General features: G+C 37.0%; 1 protein-coding gene across 7 annotated transcripts in view; it reads left to right on the plus strand.

Annotated features, from left to right (window-relative positions):
- The window catches only part of LOC123517038 (acylamino-acid-releasing enzyme-like), a 50,574-nt gene that overhangs the window by 1,740 nt on the left and 23,834 nt on the right, over positions 1-25,000 (plus strand). For 3 of the 7 annotated variants that reach the window (XM_045276864.1, XM_045276866.1, XM_045276867.1), the window contains exons 2-14: positions 12,258-12,311; positions 12,432-12,548; positions 12,783-12,898; positions 13,716-13,863; positions 14,103-14,218; positions 18,055-18,130; positions 19,532-19,739; positions 20,731-20,873; positions 21,076-21,250; positions 22,289-22,452; positions 23,751-23,895; positions 24,058-24,289; positions 24,425-24,515. In XM_045276864.1, the coding sequence (XP_045132799.1) occupies positions 12,258-12,311; positions 12,432-12,548; positions 12,783-12,898; positions 13,716-13,863; positions 14,103-14,218; positions 18,055-18,130; positions 19,532-19,739; positions 20,731-20,873; positions 21,076-21,250; positions 22,289-22,452; positions 23,751-23,895; positions 24,058-24,289; positions 24,425-24,515 (1,785 nt within the window). Of the gene's footprint in view, positions 1-1,859; positions 2,052-10,541; positions 10,837-12,257; positions 12,312-12,431; positions 12,549-12,782; positions 12,899-13,715; positions 13,864-14,102; positions 14,219-18,054; positions 18,131-19,531; positions 19,740-20,730; positions 20,874-21,075; positions 21,251-22,288; positions 22,453-23,750; positions 23,896-24,057; positions 24,290-24,424; positions 24,516-25,000 lie in introns of those variants that run through there. The other 4 variants (XM_045276863.1, XM_045276862.1, XM_045276868.1 and 1 more) reach the window with 3 other exon arrangements.

Below are 25,000 nucleotides of genomic sequence, written 5' to 3' on the forward strand. Positions count from 1 at the left end.
TGCAATTGCTTAACAGGAATCTGTTGATTACCAATAAAATATGGAAGTGAGTCAGGAGCATTGTGGAAGACGGAAGTGTCTACAAAAACTAATTGCAACACATTTTTCAACAGAAAATGACAAGCCCCATGAAAGACTGGTCTCATGGAGCTTGTTTACATCTCTCTGCATTAAGTAGTGGCCTAATTCAAAATCAGCTTTAGAGATTGGAGCTGCTAGATACAGTTTAAGATCGTCATCAAAAAGGCAATATTTACAAGATAGATTAGAAACATGGTTAATGTAAACCAAGAACAGAAGAGGCCCAATCACAGATCCTTGGGGAACTCCACTTCCAACATGTACACTGCAACTTGTGAAACCTTGGACAATAACTTTCATTGTTCTACCAGATAAATAATCGTAGAGCCATTCCAACAATGCACCTCTGATGCCAATACATTGTAACATTCTAAGGAGCAGTTGGTGATTGACTACATCAAAGGCTTTTCTATAGTCGAAAAATATATCAACAGAGAAGCCACGATCATAATAGTCGGTAACATAATCATAGGTGTACAAAAACTGGTCGGAAACAGATTTACCAGACCTAAAGCCATACTGGTGGGGAGAGAGCAGGTGGTTACTTTCCAAATAGGTAGACAAATGAGAAACAATTATTCTTTCAAAGGACTTACAGCACACAGATGTCAAGCTGATGGGTCTATAGTTGAGGGGATCAGAATAAATACCACCTTTGAATAATGGTGTAACATTAGCATCCTTCCAGTCCAAAGGGACATGTTTGGAAGACAAGGATTTGCCACATATTAATAAAAGAGGATAACTTAAAGAATGTGTGCATCTTCTCAACAGTACTGATGGCAATTGGTCTGGACCAGAACAACAACTTAGCTTAAGATTAGACAGTATAGATTCGATAGTAAAAACATCAAACATGTAGCCATCAAACTCAAATACAGTGTCACAAGTCTGAATTATTCTGGAAGTACGTGACTGCAAAAACTAGAACTAAATCTAGGGTGACCAGATTTCTGAGACAAATTCCGGGGACATTTTCAGTTCAGGGAGGTAAAAACATGTAGTGTTTTTGCACTGGAAAAACTAAAACAGGGACACTATCCGTACCATTTCTAAACCAGCAATCAAAAGTTTCTCTCGCCTTATTTACCCAAGTTGCAAAGAAAAAAAAATCTCTACCTGATGAAATTTCTGAGATCATGAACACCCATTAGCTATTAAAATGTGTCCGCCATACACTTCACCGTCTTTACGGAAACTAAGGCCCTCTCCTTATTCTTGACATTCTAAAAGAGTAATGATAAAAGGACATAATTATCATAATCAAAAGGAATGGTTTTTAACGCATGAAGTGACCGGCCAAGGCCCCTCCCCAAAAAAAAAAAGAAAAAATAAAGCCCATTAATGCACCGGCTCCCCCCCATAAAAAAGTGTCCAAAAGAAGTTTTTTTTATATATTGATTTTTTATTTCTGGTATTCTGATTTTTGGTGCACTAACCTAGTCTGTGTATTTCTGAGAGGAGTGTATATTTTTAAGAATCAATTTGTTTTTTGTCAGCTTCTCCATGAAATCCTGGCATGGCAGATTGAAGTTAGTTTTCACTGTTAACATGGCTTTGATGGTAGAGACCTTGAACCAATTTCTCTCAGCGGTCCACATATCATTCATTAGGGAAAAAAAAACCCTCTCAACAGGGGCATTGCTACCTGGTAGACAGATTACTACAGATGCCAATCTAGCAATATTGATGTGTGGAATTTCATTTAGTTGAAAATGGCTAACAACTGAGTGCCATCTCTGAATGAGGGGTGTATCCTCTCTTTTCCATTCCTCCAGTATTCCATCCTGAAGGAACTCCTGCAGACCAGACACCTCATCAAAAAGAATGTCCTCATCAATTGTAACATTGGGGCATTTCCTTCTAAGAGTTTCTACTGCCTTCTCAATTTCCAACCGCTGAGGCCGTTTTCTCAGGAGAAGACAGCTCAGGTCTTGGAGATCGTCAGTACGCTTACCCCATGCATCCAGGTATTTCACTGCAGTGTCAAAGAAGCATTTCGATTTCCCCAGGAAGGTTTCTTTTGTGATCATACCATTTTCCTCTAGGTTTCAGAGAGGAACTCTGACCATGACTGGCAGAAAGTGATCATCACATCTAGCTGTCAGTTTTGTCTTAAAACTTCTCAGAATGGCAGCAGACTCAACGACGCAATGGTCTTGGCTTTCAAGTGTTTTAATGGCCTCATTGAAAATACCCAGGTTTCCGTGGACAAAGGCTAGCCACAGCTCAGTGAAGGGATCTTCAAAAAACCTGCGGAGAACTACTGGACTGTTCTCCTCAGAGAGGAAAAATGATTTCAAGGGGCATACATCTGGAGGACTCTCCAAGGCTGGAAGCATGGATAACCAGCGGACATTACAATAACCCAAAATATTGTGGTACTCGTGACCCACAAAATCACAGGTCTTCAGTCTCTCAACACGGACTGTAAAGATATGAAGATATCCGAAGATCTTTGTTATTAGATATTCCACATCTAAGGGAACCATATCCAGTGCAGTTCTGGCTGTGTTGTGGATGATATGTGCTGGGCAACCAAGGCCAATCACATCGTGTTGAAGGGAGTCTTTAACCTTGGTGTGGACATTCACCCTTCCTGCCCTGTTAAGTCCTCCAAAGTTGGTGTTCGTGTTATCAGCCGAGAATGCTACAACTTTATCCTAGAGATGTACCAATGCATCGGTATCGGTATCGGAATTGGCGGTATCAGCCCATTTTTTGGGTATTGGTATTGGTATCAGTATTGGCTTATTTTATGCCGATACTTCCGATACCTAAAAGAAATTTACTACTTAGTGTTATATTCGATATAAGATATTGATACCAAATTAATATAATACGGCGTATTAAGTTTCCTTTGTGATTCGTATGTCATAGAATACTGTTTTCTGTGGTAATAAGCCACAACCTCTAAATTGGACGTGTATGAAACGCGTATAGGCTGAACTCCAGCATCCTGTCACACGGTCGGTCATGAGTCACCACGCATTCTCACTGTCTCTCAGTCAGATGCTGCTCCTGCACCCACACAAAGTTCACACAGGTGAAAAGCTTATGTTTTTTAACTATAATCTAAGAATGTTAAACTTCAGATATTGAGAATCCAACAAAATTATTTGGTATATATATATATATATATATATATATATATATATATATATATATATATATATATATATATATATATATATATATATATTATTGTAAATAACAGGATATTCTTATTTGATTTACAATTAACAGTGCTAGTGCTAGCCTTTTCCAAGATATCATACTGGAATAGGTGGAAGCTCGAATTATATATATATATATATATATATATATATATATATATATATATATATATATATATATATATATATATATATATATATATATATATATATATATATTAATTTCAATGCAAGTTTAATTTTTGAGTTACTTGTGTTAACCTAAGGATATAAAATTCCATAATTAAGAAAGTAACGATTCTGTTTTGTAATCATGTGCATTGTGTATAATTTGTTGCATATTAATTATTTAAGATCATAGCAATACACTAGAAATTTAGAATAAACTAAACTTTTTCTATTTAATTGAAAAGATTAGGTGAAAGCTCATTTTTCTGAATTGGTCTACTAATGTCAAATGAATTAATATCAAAGGATGTCAGACTTAATTAAAGAGAAATATGCACAACAAAATGAGTTTCTTTTGCTAATATTTTTTGTCTGTTTTACAATTTTAATAATTTTAAAAATATTTTTGATTGCCAAAATATCGTCAATAAAATTAATAATGAAAATGCACAAGACCAAATGGTCGCTAAAGGAGTAAGAAGTAAGAATTTAAAATAACTGACAAGAATCAGAAGACTGAGAAGATATTCATTCCAATTACTGAGTAATTTACCTCTGCAAATGGCTTCAAAAAGCTTCTAGAATTGCTCCTATTTCACAAACATTCTCAGAAGGATTTACAGCATCCCCCAAAACAAAGCCTCCCATCTGATAACGCTCGCCGTCCACCAACTCATCCTGGTGTCCAGTGCAATAATCACTATAAGTAGTAGTATCGGTATCTGTATCGGCCCAATTAGGTGGTATCGGTATCAGTATCGGAATCGGCCAAAATTTTGATATCAGTATATCTCTACTCTATCCTTTAGATTGTGTTTCCTGACAGCAATGAGAATTGCCTCAGAAATCTCTGCAGGAGTTTCCCCTTTCATTTCTACAAAATCCAAAAGTTTAGTTTCAACGCAAGGACTTTGCAACTTGCAGTATCTGACCAGTATTGGCAGAAGTTTCATATGGCCATGATTTGAACAATCATCAGACAAAGACACAAAATCAGCCTTGTTGAGATCTGTTAATAGTGTCATGGCCCATGGTGCAAGTACATTTGTCACTATGGCATCACATTTTGTCCTTGCACAAGAGAACTTTGGCTCATAGAGCTTCCGATTCAGCAATGCTGTGCAATCCATTGATCTGAAACTGTGGTTGTGTCTGATGGTGTGGTAAGCAAACACACCCTCCTGCACAGCCAAATCATATTCTAACTGAGAGGGTTGTACCTTCTTGAAGAAAGTTGTAATTGAAGCTACACTTGCACGAGCAGCAATGGCAGTTTTATGTTTTTTTTTTTTCTGTTGGTGTTCTACCACAGATGATCTTCCTCCACTATCCACTGTAAAAGAGGAATTGCAGAGAGTGCAAAAAGCAATTACCTCATCATGACCTGGCTGTATGAACGGAAATTTTTAGAATGTTATCATTAACGTGGCATTTCCTTTTTTTGGAGAGAGACATTGTGGAGTCTTGTCCCTCTTTGAGTCTTTGCTCACTGTCCAAGGTCTGCCCTAACACCTACCACAGTATTGGTAATGAATAACTAAAATGGCTCAACCATTGGCAAATCCGCGACCAATCACTGGGCACTGCCAATGAGTCATAAAACAAACTAGTCAAGAGAGAGGAGTGTGTGTACTTTCTCGTCTGAGTACATGTATAGCAGTCAACTGAGCCTCGAGGGCCCGCCAGCGCGACGCCAACCGCACGCCCCATTGTTTCTCCTCTTCTACCCCGGACGACGCATGTGCAGGCACTCTCAAACACTATGCCCGCGAGCACTCAAAACCTACCTGCTGCGTCATCCACGTCTCCGCCACCTGCTACCTCCCGACGTGCCTCCCCCTGCTCGCGCCACCGACACCAGAATTGCGTGGCGCCCTTAAGAGCACTGCGCACTGATCGGTATCGACTTAGCGCGGTGCCCACTATTGTGCGAGCCTTAAATAAATAAGTAAATTAATAAGTGAATTCTAGGTTAGGTTATATCCATAGTTAGGTTAAGCATTTCAGTTCATTGTCTTAGTGTCCCCCCCCCCCCCTGTACATTTTCAGTGTAATTTTTTACATTGCCAAAGTAATAAACCGTATATTATTATTATTATTATTATTATTATTATTATTATTACCCCTAGGTTCTGATCTTTCAGTTACAGAAAACCGGGGACATTTCTGGGGACAGCAGTAGCCGGGGACAGGTCACTGAAATCGGGGACTGTACCCGGAAACCGGGGACGTCTGATCACCCTAACTAAATCCCGTATAGGAGATCTATACAAAGACGGTAATCGAGAAGATAAAGGCACAACTGACAAGGAGAAAGCAAATATCCTCTCGGAACAGTTTGCAGGAGTATTTATTAGGGAACCAGAGGGAGAGTCACCACCTCCAAACAAGAAGGCTGTTCCTAGACTGGATCAAATGAAAATAACCCAGGACAATATAAGAAAGATTATTAGAAGCATGAAGAAGAACAAATCCCCTGGTCCAGACAATTTACATCCGAGAATAATCAAGGAGGTGATGGAGGAGTTACTGGAGCCACTCAGGATATTGTTCACCAGCTCACTGCAGGAAGGTGAAATACCGAAGGACTGAGGACTGAAGAGATGCCTTTGTTACGGCTATATACAAGAAAGGGGACAAGCAGGACCCAGGAAACTACAGACCTGTCAGTCTGACATGTGTGTGTTGCAAGATCATGGAATCTTTGATAAGGGAGGAAATTATAGCACACATGAAAAAGCACAAGCTGTTCAGCAAGAGGCAGTTTGGGTTTATCTCCGGAAGATCAACAGTGCTGCAGCTGATAAAGGTAATTGATAGTTGGGCTAAGGCTATAGACGACGGGCTGGCCGTGGATGTGAATTACTGCGACTTCATGAAGGCCTTTAACCGGGTTCCTCATAAGCGTCTGATGGAGAAGGTGGCCAGCTACAATATCGCAGGAAGTTTGCTGACTTGGATTGGGAAATTTTTAATGGGAAGAAGACAAAGAGTAATGGTGAATGGAGTGGCATCGGAGTGGAAGGAGGTATTCAGTGGTGTTCCACAGGGCTCATTGCTGGGTCCTCTGTTGTTTGTTCTGTTCATCAGTAACTTGCCGGAAGCAGTAGAGCACAGAAGTGAGGTTTTCTTGTATGCAAATGACACAAAGGTGTTCAGGAAGATAAAGGACTTAGAAGACTGTGACAAGCTACAGGAGTATCTGGACGGGCTCAGAAAATGGACTGAAAAATGGCTACTAAATTTCCACCCTGGGAAAAGTAGGTACATGCGCATAGGTAAATCCAATGTGGACAATAGAGGCTATTCTATGTACAGAGACATTGAAAAGACCAGGATGGAAAAGGACATTGGAGTAGTAATAGATGATAGGCTGAAATTCTCTGACCACCTTGCAGAGAAGATTAATAAAGCAAATAGAATAGTAGGCCTAATAAGAACATTTGTCCATCTAGAGCCAGCAGTCATCAAGCTCTTGTACACTGCTTTGGTGAGGCCACATCTGGAATATGCAAATCAGGTGTGGTGTCCTCACCTGGTTAAAGATATAGAGGCTGTGGAAGGTGTGCAGCAGAGAGCCACAAAGCTGGTGCTGGAATTGAAGGATCTGTCATACGAAGAAAGACTGAGGAAGCTGGCCTTACCCACCCTTGCGTACAGAAGGTCACGAGGTGATCAGATAGAGACGTTTTTTTTTTTTTTTTTTTTTTTTTTTACATTACAAGGGCACTGGCCAAGGGAAAACAAAGTGTTGGAGAAAAAAAAAAAAAAATCCCGCTGGTTGCCAGGCCCTGTGAAGAGGAAAGTAGGAGAAAGAGAAAAAAAAAAATCTAAAAGGAGGGTCCAGTTAACGTAAGAGGTGTCTTGACACTCCTCTTTTGAAAGAGTTTAAGTCATAGGCAGGTGGAAATACAGACACAGGTAGAGAGTTCCAGAGTTTACCAGTGTAGGGAATGAAGGAGTGAAGATACTGGTTAACTCTTGCATTAGGAAGATGGACAGAATAGGGATGAGAAGAAGTAGAGAGTCTTGTGCAGCGAGGCCGCAGGAGGGGAAGGCATGCAGTTAGCAAGTTCAGAAGAGCAGACAGCATGAAAACAGCGGTAGAAGACAGATAAAGATGCAACATTGCGGCGGTGACTTAAAGAATCAAGACAGTCAGTTAGAGGAGAAGAGTTGATAAGACGAAAAGCTTTAGATTCCACCTTGTTTAGTAAAGCTGTGTGTGGATCCCCCAGACATGAGAGCCATACTCCATACACGGGCGGATAAGGCCCTGTACAGAGCAAGCAGCTGGGAGGGAGAGAAAATGGACGAAGACGCCACAGGACACCTAACTTCTTGGAAGCTGATTTAGCAAGAGTAGAGATGTGAAATTTCCAGTTTAGATTTTTAGTGAAGGATAGACCGAGTGTGTTTAATGTAGAGGAGAGGGAAGTTGAGTGTTATTGAAGAAGAGAGGATAGTTGTCTGGAAGGTTATGTCGAGTAGATAGTTGTAGAAATTGAGTTTTTGAGGCATTGAACAAAACCAGGTTTTCTCTGCCCCAATCAGAAACAAGTGAAAGATCAGAAGTTAGGCGTCCTATAGCATCTCGCCTTGAGTCATTTAATTGTTGTTGGGTTGGGCGTCTGTTGAACGCTGTTGAATAATGCAAGGTGGTATCATCAGCATAGGAGTGGATAGGGCATTGAGTCAGATTTAGGAGATCATTGATGAATAATAGAAAGAGAGTGGGTGATAGGACAGAACCCTGTGGAACACCACTGTTGATAGTTTTAGGGAAGAACAGTGACCGTCTACTACAGCAGCAATAGAACGATCGGAAAGGAAACTGGAGATGAAGGTACAGAGAGAAGGATAGAATCCGTAGGAGGGTAGTTTAGAAATTAAAGATTTGTGCCAGACTCTATCGAAGGCTTTCGATATGTCAAGGCCGACAGCAAAGGTTTCACCGAAGTCCCTAAAAGAGGATGACCAAGATTCAGTTAGGAAAGTAAGAAGATCACCAGTAGATCTGCCTTTACGGAAACCATACTGGCAATCAGAGAGAAGGTTGTGAGCTGATAGATGCCTCATTATCTTCCTATTAAGGATAGACTCAAAGGCTTTAGAAAGGCAGGAAATCAAAGCTATAGGGCGGTAGTTAGAAGGATTGGAGTGGTCACCTTTTTTAGGGACAGGTTGAATGTGAGCAAACTTCCAGCAAGAAGGATAAATAGAAGTAGAGAGACACAGATGAAAGAGTTTGACCAGGCAGTGAGCGAGTTCGGAAGCACAGTTTTGAGAACAACAGGAGGGACTCCATCCGGACCGTAAGCCTTCCGAGAATCAAGGCCAGAGAGGGCCAGGAAAACGTCTTTATAAAGAATTTTAATTTTAGGGATGAAGTAGTCAGAGGGTGGAGGAGTAGGAGGAATATGCCCAGAATCATCCAAAGTTGAGTTGGTAGCAAAGGTTTGAGCGAAGAGTTCAGCTTTAGAAAAAGAAGAGACAGCTGTAGAGCCATCTGGATGAAGTAAAGGAGGGAAAGACGAAGAAGTAAAGTTGTTAGAGATATTATTGGCTAGATGCCAGAAATCTCGAGAGGAGTTAGAATTGGAAAGACTTTGACATTTTCTATTGATGAAAGAGTTTTAGTAAGTTGGAGAATAGATTTGGCATGATTACGGGCAGAAATATATAGGGCATGAGTTTCAGCAGTTGGATGGCTACGGAACCGTTTGTGAGCCGCCTCTCTATCATTGACAGCACGAGAACAAGCAGAGTTAAACCAAGGCTTTTTAGCTTTAGGGTTAGAGAAAGTATGAGGAATGTATAGCTCCATGCCAGAGATAATCACCTCTGTTATGCGCTCGGCACAAAGAGAAGGATCTCTGACATGAAAACAATAATCATCCCAAGGAAATCAGAATAGTACTGCCTTAGTTCCTCCCACTTAGCAGAGTTAAAATGCCAGAAGCACCTCCGCTTAGGCGGGTCCTGAGGCTGCACTGGAGTGATAGAACAGGTAACGGAAATTAGATTGTGGTCGGAGGAGCCCAACGGAGAGGAAAGTTTAACAGAGTAAGCAGAAGGGTTGGAGGTTAGGAAAAGATCAAGAATGTTGGGCGTGTCTCCAAGGCGGTCAGGAATACGGGTAGGGAACTGCACTAGCTGCTCTAGGTCATGAAGGATAGCAAAGTTGAAGGTTTGTTCACCAGGTTGGTCAGTGAAAGAAGATGAAAGCCAAAGCTGGTGGTGAACATTGAAATCCCTAAAATGGAGATCTCAGCAAAAGGAAAGTGAGATAAGATGTGCTCCACCTTGGAAGTCAAATAGTCAAAGAATTTTACATAGTCAGAGGAATTAGGTGAGAGGTATACAGCACAGATGAATTTAGTTAGAGAGTGACATTGAAGTCTTAGCCAGATGGTAGAAAATTCTGAAGATTCAAGATTGTGGGCACGAGAGCAAGTGGTGTCGTTACGCACGTATGCGCAACATCCAGCTTTGGATTGAAAATGAGGATAGAGCAAGTAGGAGGGAACAGAAAAGGGCTGCTGTCAGTAGTCACAGACAACTGTGTTTCGGTTAGGAAGAGAAGATGAGGTTTAGTAGAGGAGAGGTGGTGTTCCACAGATTGAAAATTAGAACGAAGGCCACGAATGTTGCAGAAATTGATAGTGAAAGTATTAGATGAAGTGTCAAGACACCCAAGGTCGACAGCAGAGGGGCAGTCCGACCTGGGGACATTTATGGTCCCCTCCCCAGAGGGGGACTCCGAGGCAGGGCGTGGTGAAGCCATTATTAAATTTTGATTTGAAGAGAGTGTAAAAGTGTAAGGTGTTGTAGTGTAGTGTAGGAAGTAGTAGAAGTTGTCTTTAGAGGGCAGGCTGCAGCTGCTCAATTGTATAAATGAGACCACAAAGGGAACCGGGAAGAGAGGACACGGGGAATCACTCAGTCTGCAGCACTGCCTACATCCCCGTAAGTACATCTCCTGGAGTATTCCACCGGGCGGCAGGTGACTACTGCCTACTCCATATAAGATCATTACATACAAGATCATTAGCCATAAGTACGACTGGGAATGTACCGAAGGACTCTTCCAGATGAGGGATGATGGCATGACTCGGGAGAACTCAAAGAAAATATTCAAAACTAGATCAAGATTGAATATTAAAAAATATTCTTTTCCAAACCGAGTTGTGAACAACTGGAACGAGTTACCAGAGTGCGTAGTGGAGGCTGGGTCTGTGGCTGAGTTCGAGAAGAGGTTGGATAAATTCTGGAAAAACCATGAACTTCGTTATCAGTACAAAGCCCTAAGCATAACCACCACATGCTGCACAGCCACCATGCTTCCCAGTGCCGATGATGAGGCTACTGATCTGGAGACAGGATTAGTGCCTCTTCCAGAAGATCTACTGTAAGTCACTGTAAATAAATGGGTCTCTCTCTCTCTCTCTCTCTCTCTCTCTCTCTCTCTCTCTCTCTCTCTCTCTCTCTCTCTCTCTCTCTCTCTCTCTCTCTCTCTCTCTCTCTCTCTCTCTCTCTCTCTCTCTCTCAGACAGCCACATAGTTGGGGGTTGTCAAGTTTTAATTGATGGAGACATCCTCAATAGAAGAGTTAAGAGGTCAGGTTAGGTTAAGAAAATACATGTGTGCGATGAATGGGATAGAGTTCCTTTCATTGCTAGTTAATTTAGTTCATCTGTTATGCTTGTTGGGGAATCAAGCTGAACGTAGCACCCATGTTTAAGACTTTCCATGTTATATTGCAATGTGTTAAAGAAACTGGCTATTTCATCTTTGTTTCTGTCATATATATATATATATATATATATATATATATATATATATATATATATATATATATATATATATATATATATATGTAAATCTATTTATATATGTGTTGCTTATTTAGTTTTCTTTAATTTATTATGTTTTATTTTACCTACCAAATTTCTTTATTTTATAACTGTTATTACTTTTCTTTTTCTTCTTTTTTGTGTTCTTAACAAAACTTGATCTAAACCTTACTTAACATTTAATCATACAGAAATAACTTTGTAACTTTGTAGGTCAACAGTATTAAGTCTTTCATGAGCCTATAGCCTTGTAAAATCCTTAACTCTGAGGCCTCTGGCAACTCAGATATGCCTCTCTTGCTGGGCTCTGAGAACATGTAGCATAGTCTGTTATTGTACAAAATTGTAGTAGTGGTCAAGGAGTAAAGAATATATTGTGTAGTACAGCTACAATATACAGTATTGATTAAAAACAAACTATGCAGCAATAAACAGTGGTGCAAGACACATCCACCATCAAGACTGGGTGTATGAGGACAGATTCATTGCCATGCAGCCTAACACATCAGGTCATCAGTGTTAGGCCATGCCACATCATAAATTGAATACTGTGCAGGGACTGAGGATAGACTCTGTGTAAGATGCTGCATCCAAAGCCAGAACTTATTGTGAAAAATAATGTATCAGAAACAAATTTTATTGGACAAATATTAGCAAAGTATTATATACACTGAAAGCTAGTAGCTATTAGAAGAAAATGTTGTTTATCAATCATAATTTGGGGCAAACACTCTAAATCACAAACTTGCTCTATGCATTGTAATGTATCACATTTTTATTCTTATTTGTCATTGAAAAGCAGTACAAAATAAAAAATACAATTCAATGTAGCACTCAGCTAAGGATTGATGTGACAATTGATGTGAGTACCATTTGATTGCAAGCACTATCAGTGTTCACCTGTAGCACACAGTTAGTGTAGCATTGCAGCCAGTGTGAACCCGTCTTTAGTGTTATATTTGTCTTATTTTTACAGAGAGGACAATCAACCAATATTTTTCCTTCTTTGAGCAAACGCTGCTATTCTAAGGTAAAGTCTGTTACTAACTGTAAGCTACATACGAAGTCAATATACTGCTACAGACTACTGAACTGAATAACATGATACATAATATCATACTTTATATAGCTTGAATGACACTTATTTCAGATGGTGGATAACTTGAAGAAAGTGCTGGAGTCTGTAGCTGCAATAAACACTGTCAAGCAGGCTACAATTACTAGTACAAGAGAAAACTCCTCTGGTAAAAAGGATGTTGGGATTGAGGTGAGTAATGAAGTGGAGATACAGTTAATGAAATATTTTTTCTTCTTTGTAAATTGTGAATTGTGCAGTTTCAATCAAGGCTTCCTAGTTTTGAAATGGACAGATGTATTTCCAAAGGTAAATGATATCCATAAATCTTTAAAAAGTATTGATTTTTTCCCATATGATAAGAATTTGATTCATAGTACCTCTTACAGTGTTTCTATGCTACTTAAATTTGTTTAACCACTTCAGGTACAGTGGAGCTGTTTCAACTTGGCTGCCTCAGAATACACTTATAATCTGTCTAACTACATTATTCAAGATGGCAGGATTATGTCCCATCATCCTGCCCCAATTAGCAAGAATGTGTAAGTAATCACATTATTTAGATTTCAGATGACTCAATGACTATGTTAGCAACTACCTTGATAGTGATTATTTAATGGTGACAAAGAAGTTTTACATATATATATATATATATATATATATATATATATATATATATATATATATATATATATATATATATATATATATATATATATATATTTTTTTTTTTTTTTTTTTTTTTCTCTTTATGCATGAGGATTACTAGCCTTGTATTCAATAAAGTTTTACTTCACTTGAAGCATGGTTCCCATTCATAGCACCATTTCCAATTAATTGTTTCTTTAGCTACTGTGGATCTGGTAAGTTATTTTTAAGGTTTCTGTGCTGAATTCTTATTTCTTTCAATATTTAATTTTGATTTTCTTAAGGTGTGTGGTCACATTGCTAGAGAGCCATGTTCAGTCAGTAACCGTAATCCACCACTTGGCATAGTAATTAACTAGCATCACTACTTGCTAAAGCCTAAAGCACACTTTCTTAATTTTATATATATATATATATATATATATATATATATATATATATATATATATATATATATATATATATATATATATATATATAATTTTTCTTTTTATAGCACTTTTGACATTCCATGAACCTGCTGATCTCACATTAAGTAATATGATGAAATCTTGAAGAGATAACTTTATATCTTTCCACAGTCTACCTCTAAATTGTTACATTCACTGAATCATTCTGCAGTTCACACTTGATTATTTAACCAACTCTTTTAGTGATATGTTGCAATTCTTTTATTAAAAGAATATGAATGATAATTCAAAATATTTGCAGGTTATTGAGGCAGACAAGTAACTCAGGCAGAGTGACTGCTTGTGTTGTAACATCAGATAAAGACAAAGAGAAAGAACATGTGATGGTAATGAAGACGGATGGATTTATGACCACAATTGACCTCAAAGAAATTGATAAACATGGAAAGGTGTGTTTTGTATATCTGTTTCACTCTAAAAAGAGATTGTGTCATAGGCTAAACTTTTTTTCTGTCCATTCATCAGTGTATGGTGGTTTAGGGAAATGGGAGATATGGCCTAAGTATGAAAACTGAAAGAGAGTAGGTGGCTTTTGGTGAACTCACTCCTCTTCATCACAGTGCCATACTAAAGAGAGCTATGTGTCATGACTGTCAAATTACATAACTGTACTCATTTCTTCCTTCAGGTTTATACAGATGAGGAATTCTCTTGCTTGGAGTGGTCACCAGATGAGACAACCCTTGTTTATGTTGGTGAGAAGAAACAACCCAAGCCTACCAGTTTCTTTGCTTCATTCAAAGAGTGAGCATTAAAATAGTAGTAATAACTTTTTATATCTAGAATGGTAGACCAAGGTTTGTTCTTTATTAATTCTTTAAAAGAACATATAAATAACGAAGTAAGAATGATATGTGAAACTTAATTCTTTGCAAGTTTGGATACAAAATTTTGCCTTTTTTTTTATGGAAGTTAACAAGCCCTTCAATTAAAATTGAGTGTAAGTAGTGATGTAACAGAAGAAGTTGACCATCAGTCTCTTTGTCTTCTGGATAGATTTTTTTTTTTTTTTTTTTTTTTTTATCCTAAGAATTCAGTTTCAGTTTGGATACATATATGTTAAGACATGGATTGCACCATCTTTAACCATTCAAGTAATATTTTTTTTTTTTTTTTTTTTTTTTTTCTTCTTTTTTTTAAGTTTAGTTAAGTGAACCACAGTACAGTATTATATTCTACCTCTAGAAGTTCAAGTATAGTCTTGGTGCAGCTTGTGGATTGCTTCATTATTGAAATTTAGCTATATTGTTTTTGAGCTAAGAAATCAAGCTACCCACTAGGGTGCATTTACACCAAGCGAATCGAATAAATTCAATTCATGAAGAATCATTTGAATTGAATAATTTTGAATCTGTATAATTCCAACCGAGTGAGTCTCAACACGTCTAATTCACATCATTCAGATGATTCAGTACCAAGACAGCCTTCGGGAAGTATGGGCATATGTATTAGCTTTTGCAGAAACAGCAGTGTTACAGTGGCTGAGGATGCATAGGTGTAGGCATTGACAACGAATATGGGTGCATGCAATTAATGCTAGAAGACCTGAATTTGGGAGCTTTGGACACTTGTTCTCAGATTTGGTCAATACAATCACTATTCGATTTACAACGTACGCGAGATACAACCACCCGTACTTACGACCACGTCCAGCAAATCAACAGATGCCTATTGTGAGTTTCCTGTATTGTACGTTTGGCAGCGTAGCGCGCACAAGATAGTTGTGGCGGGGCCCGGCATCACGTATGACAGTTACGGCAGCACAGCATCTCACAGACTCACACTCACAGCATCCTACCACTTCACTTGTTGACTAGATATCATCGTGGATATAGTAGTACCATCCTAAATTAAAGGTCAGGGTGGGGTCAGGTACCTGACCGCACCTGTTAACAGCGTTGCCATGTTTCCGCCAGAGGTTGCTATGACTCCTCCAACTCCTTTTTTTTCCTCCTCCCCCATCTGTCTCTCACTGCCTCCCTCCCCTCCTTTCTCTCTCTCTCTCTCTCTCTCTCTCTCTCTCTCTCTCTCTCTCTCTCTCTCTCTCTCTCTCTCTCTCTCTCTCTCTCTCTCTCTCTCTCTCTCTCTCTCTGCTTCCTGGATGTTACTTTTCACGCTATAGTATGTCAATATTGAAATTTAGACTTTATTTCCACACCACCCAATGGCGTAAAAGTCTTGGCGCGTTTGTTTTAAGATGGTGTGACACGTGACACAGGTCTCCTTCAGTTCAGCCCCCCTTAATCCAACCCATGGACCAGGGGATGATTTCAACATTCAAGGCGCACTACTTACACATTTCTTTTGATCAGGCCATCGAAGCTATGGATGCAAACCCTGATTTGACTTTGCGTGATTATTGGAAGTCATACAATATATATCATTGCATCAAGCATGTTGCGAAAGCGTGGGATTTAGTAACAGAAAAATGTATGGACGGTGTATGGAAACACTGCAACAAACACTTCCTCAGAGATTTTGTTGGATTCGATAGCGAGGAGGAATTAAGCAATGTCCGAGGAAAAATTGTTCTCTTGGCAACTCAACTGGAGTTAGGATGTGACGAAGAAGAAATTGAAAAACTGATAACTGAAGAGCCAGAGGAATTAACAAACGAAGAACTGTTAGCAATAGAAGAAAAAAGAAAAGCTGAAGAAGAAAGAAGAGAGGCAGAAAATGAAGTTGTAGAAAAAGAAGAAGTGCCCGAAAGAAAGTTTACCATAAAGGGCTTATCGGAAGCCATGTCCATGATGAACGCTATGCTACAAAAATTGGAAGGAATGGATCCGAATGTTGAAAGGTTTGCCCGGAAAGAGAGAGTTATGCAAGAAACAATGAGGCCGTACAAAGAAATCTATGAAGAAAAGAAAAAGCAAATGATCCAAACTAAATTGAGCATGTTTGTAAAAAGAACCCTGCCTCAACCAGCACTGATGCCACCCCCTCCCCTGCATCTCCCAGCGTCGATACCACCCCCTCCCCTACTTCTCCCTGCCTCGCCAGACCCACTGCCTGATCTTTCCCTCGACTGTATGCATGAAGAAAGTGTAGATGACTTTCAGCCAAGCACGAGTGGACTTTAATTTTTTGTTTTCTATACATGTAATTTTTACAGGCATATTTTGTACGGTATTTTGCATTTTTGTAGTGAATTTGTATTTTTGGTCACTAATAAGAGTACTCTATAAGAAATATTTTTTCTTTGTTTTTTACATGTATATTTTCTATTTTGTATTTTGCATTTTTGTAGTTAATTTGTATTTTTGGTCTCTAATAAGAATCCTGTGTATAATAAGTATTTTCTTTCTTTAACCTACCATATTGATATATTATCAACTAAGCAACTGAAAACAATGCTGTATACAAAGATAAATGATATTGTACCTATACAGTATCTCACACTTAAAATGGATGAGAAAGATAGATCTTAAAATAAACATACATATATTTTGAGTGCATACGTATATCCGATTTATGACCGTTTTGACTTATGACGAGTTGGTCGTAACCGATCTAGGTCGTAACTCGGATGGTGCCTGTAATCAGGTTTTTTTTATTTTTTTTATTTTATTTTATTTATTTATTTTTTTTTTTTTTAGGATAACCACAGAATAATTAGAAATGTTGATGGACCCTGTCACAAACAAGAAGTCCTAGGCCTACAGCAGAAGCCATGTCAGTTTGTGACACTCTGAGAGAATACTTTGTCTCACCAGGTGGAGCTATCGAGTGGCAGGACATAATGATTCACTGATACATACATTCACCTTGGAAAAAATGGGTGCATAAGTTGATACCATATTATCACATCTACTCTTTATTTAGGCTTAATGATGTATGGAGGATATTAAAAGGATATTAAAACAATTACAGCTATGTTAATTTTAGCATTTTTTCACATTAATCTTTACTTTCTGACATGACATACCGTAGTATTTAGGAAACGAAATCAGAGGAATGGGATAATATAAGGAGGTTTACACCCCTCTCCCTCTCTGTCTGGTGCCTGGCTAACTGACGGTTACGTTATGTCACACATTTCAAAATTAGACGATACACCTTACAGTTGCCACATTAAAATATGAAAGCGTATCCATAATGCATTCTGTTGTGATTTGTTTTCAAAATATGCAGAATACTAATGTACAGTAACTCGTAGGCTACAGCAATTCTTTCTATGGTTCAGTACAATACATGTACGTACATACAAGATCTTGGTGCACTGGATCACTAGGATCATTATAGCACGTCATTCTCATACTAAATTGATTAGGACGTCCACTAATATGGTGCTTACTCCTCGGCTAAATTGCTTTGAATCATGAAAAAAATAGGTCCAAACCAATCATTGATTCTGAATCACCATGAATCGGCATGATTTGAATTGACGCGATTCGCCTGGTGTAAACGGTTACACTGAGACTGATGTGGCGAATCAACATGATTCATGAATCGTGTTGATTCCTCAGGAATTGAATTTATTTGATTCACTTGGTGTAAACAAAGATGAGTAGCAGAGATAGGTAATGAACTTGATGACTAGGTTGCACATACATTAATAATCCATCTTTTGGTTATAGGGGAAGTGAAGATGGAAGAGGCCAAGAGTTTCTTTATAGGAATGACTGGGGGGAGCAGATGAAAGGAAAACATCAGGTGAGAATTTTGCCTTTGAATATGTCTGTAGCTTTAGTAGCATTGGGTGAATTGTTTTACTGTATTTGGAATGTTGGATCAATCTACTTCTTATAATTGGTTGAATTTTTCACCTTTTCCATTCCTTCAAATATGCATAGACCTTAGGATTTTGCTCAGTCCTCTCTATGATTGAATAAGTGAGAGGAGAAAACCTGAAGAAAATGACTAATTTGCTACTGAGAATCTATTCTGTTGGATGAGGAATATCTAATTCTGAGTGTAAGTTTGTTGTTAGATCTACAGTACTATTTATCTCAGATCCATTCCTGGGTTAAGAGTTTAGCACAGAATGAATAGTAAATGCATGTAATTTTATGCAGGTGCATGTTTAGTCTAGTTTTCAATTTTTATCTTTGTGTAATGGAGCTGAATGGAAGCAGCATTGGCATGATACATACCATTATGAAAATTACTAGTCCCTAGGTGATAATGTATTGATGGCAGATAAAACAGTAAGGAATGGCTGCTATCAACTACATAATTTTCTACTTTATTCGCTTCATGGAGCATTTTATGGTTCATTAGCTCTATTTGTTCCCCAAACAGCACACACTTCCCTGATGCATATATGGGATCATCAACATGCCCCTCCTGTTCTCTCTCTCTCTCTCTCTCTCTCTCTCTCTCTCTCTCTCTCTCTCTCTCTCTCTCTCTCTCTCTCTCTCTCTCTCTCTCTCTCTCTCTCTCTCTCTCTCTCTCTCTCTCTCTCTCTCTCTCTCTCTCTCTCTCTCTCTCTCTCTCTCTCTCTCTCATATTCACCATTACCTTTCATCCTTGTTTCACTGAGTGGTAACATTCTGCTTGTCTTTCAGATATATTCTATTGTTTTTCTCCATTTTGCTCTCACATTTTTCATATCCTTGCTTACTTATTGGTCAGCAAAGATTAAGGTTAATTCAATTTTTCTTCCCCATCTGCTTCACTTTACCTTATGATAGACAACTTGTACAGTAGAAGGAAACCACACTATCCTCACTCTATTGTCCATTGCCTCTCATGGCTTGGAGAAAATGTAAACACCCTGGATGAGTAATATCTCAGGGCAGCTGTTTTGATTAACCAACCAGGATATTTGGTGCACAGTGGTAGATTTTTTATTTTTTTATTTATCTATTTAGTTTTTGTTTATTAATCAATTTATTGTTATTGTTTTATTTACTCATATATAATAATTTATTTATTCCTTTTAATTGTGGGCTATTTATAAACTCCTTTTGGGTGATTTTTCAAATAGATTTGCCCCAATTATTGTCTAGAAGATTCAAGATGGATATACTGTATAGTTTAATCATAACTATAATTTGTGTCAAGGGTTTTTTTCTTTTTTCTTTTTTTTTTCTTTTCTTTTCTTTTTTGCAGAGTGTTGTGTGCTTTCTTAATGTGAACACTAAAGAACTTAGCTGCCATGAGCTACCTGACAACCTGTGTCCAGCCCAGATGGTGTGGACTGCTGATGGCACTGGAGTGTTTGGAGTTGCTTTTGAAAGTCAGCCATTTCGTCTTGGCTTGGTGTATTGCCACAACAGAGTCTCCAAGCTCTTCCATATGGATTTAAATGGAACTTTCAGTATGTTGAGTGGCCAGCAATCATTGCCAGGCTGATATTATGGATATATCTAAGAGAAAAGTGTTAGAAAGGAAATAATATTTTACATCTTTCAGCATGAAAGCTAAGTTGAAAGAGGAAGTGGATGTAACCTTCAAAATGCTTTGGAATTCAAGGCAAGAATATGTGAGATTAGATTGAATGGAGGAACTACATTTGAATATGTATATATTCAAATATATATATATATATATATATATATATATATATATATATATATATATATATATATATATATATATATATATATATATATATATATATATGTGAAACTATAGAAGCAAGGAAGGAGAGATCAGATAGAGGGAGAACTGTAATTGATCTTAGGGTGTATGAGAAAAGGAAAGACTTGACATGGATTTAGAAAAAAATTGTGTGATGAAATCATTGCATACATGTGTATGCAAGTGAAACTTGGTTATGGAATGAAAGATAAAGGTCAATTAGTTTGAATTATTTTTGGAAAAATGTTCAGGATGTGTAAAGAATGGATAGGAAATGTCCTAAAAGCATATCTTAATAGATTTAATATGTCAAGAAATGGAATGTGGAGTGACTTAGTGAATGGTCTGGTCTTTGAAAAAAAATGTCAGAAAGTGAAATGACTGAGAGAAAATTTTCTTGTGTAGATCTTTAAAGTGTATTATAGTGTGGTGTAAATGTGGAAAAAAAATAACAATAGGGTAGGCTGGAACTTCTCTTGTGCTAATGAGATTTGTGGTAGTTAACAATCGGGTGTCAACACACCACTCACTTACTCTTCATATATGTCTTTTTTAGGAGTATACAAACTGTTATGCAATCCATATCTTTACTGCCTGCTTCTTTAGTATATGTATGTTGATATGTGTGAACAATGTATGTATGTAAGAAGTCAGTTGTTATGAAAATTGTCTCCATGATTTCCTTTTGAAGAATCTGCAAGATATTAATGGCATTGTTTTGTGTGCAGCTGTTATTTCAGAGGGCTTGAGTAATATTCGAACTCCTCGTGTCAGCCCAGATGGGAAAAAAATAGCATTCCTACGGTCAAAAGTTGGAGGACCACATGCAAAATGTTCCCAGCTGTGTCTGTTGTCATGGCCTTCAAAGCAGGTACATTGCACTATTACTATGTATAATGTTATCTATAAACAATTGTGATAGGATCCTCACAATACATGGTCATATAAATTCAGTTTATCAATAATCTAACAAATTAGATCCATAGATTTTACAAGTCAGCACGTATTTGTAAAACTGATAACGTTTACTTATTGTTCATCCTCTTATTCTTTGTTTTTTACTTTTCCTTTAGGAACAGATAGTTGTAGATGTTGTTGAACGGGAGAAGCGTATTCATGATGACCATTTGTTCTTTGGCATTTATACTTTCTCTGGCCTTCCACGAAGATGCTGGCTCAAGGACAGTGAGCGGCTTGTGATTTCAACAATCTCACGTTCTGATATTGTTTCCTATGTGATACATACAAGTTAGTAATGTCCTGCTCTTTTATTGATTTATTTTCCTCTGTGCCTTTAGTAAATTTTTTTTTATTTATTATTTTTTTATGGATGGTTTATTAATTTTAAGCCTTTTACAGAGAACCTTTTTCATTTTTGTTTTCTAAATTCAAAATTATACGGCTATGTACATTATTATTTGATACTTGAGCCTCCTTTGCACTACAATTTTCTTTTTCTCCTTTTTTTGCATTCATCACATCATTAATGTTGGCATATTTGGTTCTATTGTATACTAATAGTGATATTTACAATTGTCTGTTCATTCAGACATGAAGTATGCAAAATGTATGATGCAAGGTGAGTTAGGAGACCAAATACTTATGTATGCTCTCAATTTTTATTTATTTATTTTTTATTGAGTATAGTAGTGAAAGTTGTTGATGTGATATAATTTTTTGCTAAAGTTTTGGATGTTTCCATCTTCCTCAATCAAGCAGCTGTATGAGCATCACTGTAATTGTTAACAGTGTCTATGTTCATCTTATGTACTTAAGCATTGCAAAACATACAAAAGCATTATTAGAGTTTATAATTTTATAGTTCTGATCTTTCATAGTATGCAACATGAATCCTAACTGACTTTTTGTAGTGAAATAGATTAGGTTCCAGTTGTAAGCTATGAGTTAACAGAGTCAAGTAGGGGAAAAAATGTGTATATTGTGAATATCTCAAAGAAGCTTATGGTGGTATTTGAGGAAGCACAGTTCTGTTTTTATTCTTTTATTTTTGCTAATGACTTCTGTTTTATATTCTTAGACTTTCTCATCAGGTTGAAGCTCATATTCACTGCATGCCAATTGATAGAATTTATGTTTGGTCTTATGAACATATATATTTTTTGTTTGATGTTTCATATTGCGAAAATAATCTTATAATATACAGTACATGATTACTCATACTGAACATAATGGTAATTTCTACTAAGCAACTTTATGTGAATGTAATGTTCTGTTCCTTCAAAGTCTTCTAAATTTTAGATCCTTAAATTATTATTCTCTTCACAGCTGATGGTACAATAGTGGAAATACCACACATAGGAAGTCATATGGTCACTGATGTGTTTGATGACTACTTGCTGGTAAACTTCTCTACCCTTGCCCATCCCAATCAAATTTTGTTGGCCTCTGTTCCTAGCAAAGGTCAAGAAATCTGTATTGAAATGAATCAGGTTGGTAGTTAATTTATTAACTAAATTATTAGTCATTATTATTGATATTTAATTAATTTATTTTATAATTTGGAAAATAATTGTATTGCTTATTGGCACTTTATAAGTACTATCATAAAAATTCTAAAATAACTGGATTAGGTAAATGTAGATCGTATAAATTAATATGATCAAGTTTTTAAGACAGATGCATGATGCAGATTTTTACAATTGCCTTAAAAATAAGTGTAAGCCTTGAGGTTTGTTCTTTATATTTAACAATTTTGACCATCTTGTAAGGACTTTCAAGTATTCTCTGTGCCGTCTTGCTATCGAATGGTGATTATAACGATAATGCAGTTTATTTATTTATTTATATTTTTACTTATTTACTTATTTTATTTTATTTAATTGTATTTTATTTATTAATTAATTAATTTATTTATTTATTTTATTTATTTATTTATTTATTTTTATTTATTATTATTATTTTTTTTTTTGTGTGTGTGTAAGTGGAGAAAACTGGTCAAGGAATGAAAAAACCTGTGGTTAGAAAAAAAAAAAAAAAAAGGCTCACTGTGGTACCAGACCCTGAACAAGATCAAAAGAGTTAACCAAAAGAATGGGATAAATGTCTTCAAACCTGACTTTTAAATGAGTTCAGGTCATAAGTAGGTGGAAATAGAGAGCAGGCAGGGAGTTCCAGAGTTTATCAGAAAAAGGGATGAATAATTGAGAGTACTAGTTAACTCTTGCATTAGAAAGATGGACAGCATATGGATGAGAGAAAGAAGAAAATCGTGTGCAGTAAGGCTGTGGGAGGAGGATGTAATTTAAAACTGATGTCTTGAGAGGGTTGATACTTGATAGGATGGGCAGATTAGTATTAAGATGGTTTAGGTATATGGAGTAGAGGATAGGAAACTAGTGAAGAGACTGATAAGGTCAGGTATATGTAGTGGAAGGGTAAGAGGAAGACCTCACCTGGAGTGGCTGATCTAGTGTATGAAAGCACTGAATGAGAGAGGAATAACTGTACAGCAAGCAATAGCAATTGGGTCTTAAGAATATGAATGATATATGTATTAGTGTGAGGTGTTTTGTCTGAGACACTTGTGTGGGATTGCTGATCTGATATTCAAATAGTAGATAAATTTATTTTTATTATTGCTATCATTATTTTTCTTGTATTAGTAATATAGATTCTTACACAGAGAAAGGTAGGATGCTATTTAAATGTCGTAAAATTATATGAATTATGAATGAGAGATGTAGTTATTATGTATATGGTTTGTAATATCGAGATTTTCTCATCATAGGTAACTCCTACTCGAAAGATTCCAAATATATCGAGTCTAGAGTACAGTGTTTGGGAATTTGTAAATGATACTCCACATCCTAATCCCAAGTATTCTGATACCTCCATTTCTCTTCTGTACTATGGTCCAGTTTCAAATACTAAAGGTATGGAAGAGTTTTTGGTTGTACTAGTACATTTAAGTTTGTGTTAATTGACTACATGGAAATAATAATGTACTATTCTGAAAATGAGATTAGATTTCTAAAGAAAGTTATCCACCTTTGGTTATACTTATTGCTAATTTAAGGTACTAATGATAATTTCAGGTGGCCCAAAAAGACCACTCATCTGCTGGCCTCATGGAGGGCCCCATAGCAGTTCTGTCAATTCATATTCTATGGCTGCAACATTTTTTGTTGCTCTTGGATACTCAATTGTTTTTGTCAATTATCGGGGGTCTGTTGGCTTTGGACAAGATGGTGTAGACTCTCTTCCTGGCAACTGTGGGCTAACAGATGTCGATGATGTTCACAAAGCTACCCTAAATTGTCTAAAGAGGTATTCATTGATGGTTCCATTTCTATAACTTGCCATGTTGATATTTTCTTATATGAATATAATTTTTTTTATTATTTTTGTATTTTAAAAGAAATTTGTGTAGTTTTTCATAATGTTCTTTGTCAAAACTTGCAGATTTTCAGAAGTTCTTGATGAATCCAAAGTTTTCCTTGTTGGTGGATCACATGGAGGCTTCCTAGTCACCCATCTAGCTGCCCAGTACCCAGTAAGTCATGCATATAAGTAGAAAAAAAGTCTAAATTTTCTTCCATATAATCCACAAATTTGGTTAGTTATTCTTTTATCCAAAGAAGATATTTGATATAGAAACCAGAAGGTGACAAAAATGACAGTGAGTAAATGTTGTAAGGATAGAATCCTAGGAGGAGCAGGTCTGTGACATAAAAACTGAAGACACTTTCAGCAAGTCAGTTTGAATATTGCTGCGCAATATTTGAGAATGTAAAAGTGAGCTATAGGATGGGAGAAAGGGAAATGCTTTCAAGGAAGCAAGGATGGAAATATTTGAAGAAACTTACATCAGCTGTTTTGCATGTCAGTGAGGCATGAGATTGATATGTAAGACCAAGGAAAGTAGTGTTTAAAGTCATATACAAATTTAATCGAGGAAATGGAATTAAATTATTGTAGCTTATGAACCACTTAATTCTTGATCTGTCACCAGTAAAGTTTGGTAGGTTGTTCTCTCTC

This window comes from Portunus trituberculatus, chromosome 41, assembly GCF_017591435.1.
Source record: "Portunus trituberculatus isolate SZX2019 chromosome 41, ASM1759143v1, whole genome shotgun sequence".
Lineage (NCBI taxonomy): Eukaryota > Metazoa > Arthropoda > Malacostraca > Decapoda > Portunidae > Portunus > Portunus trituberculatus.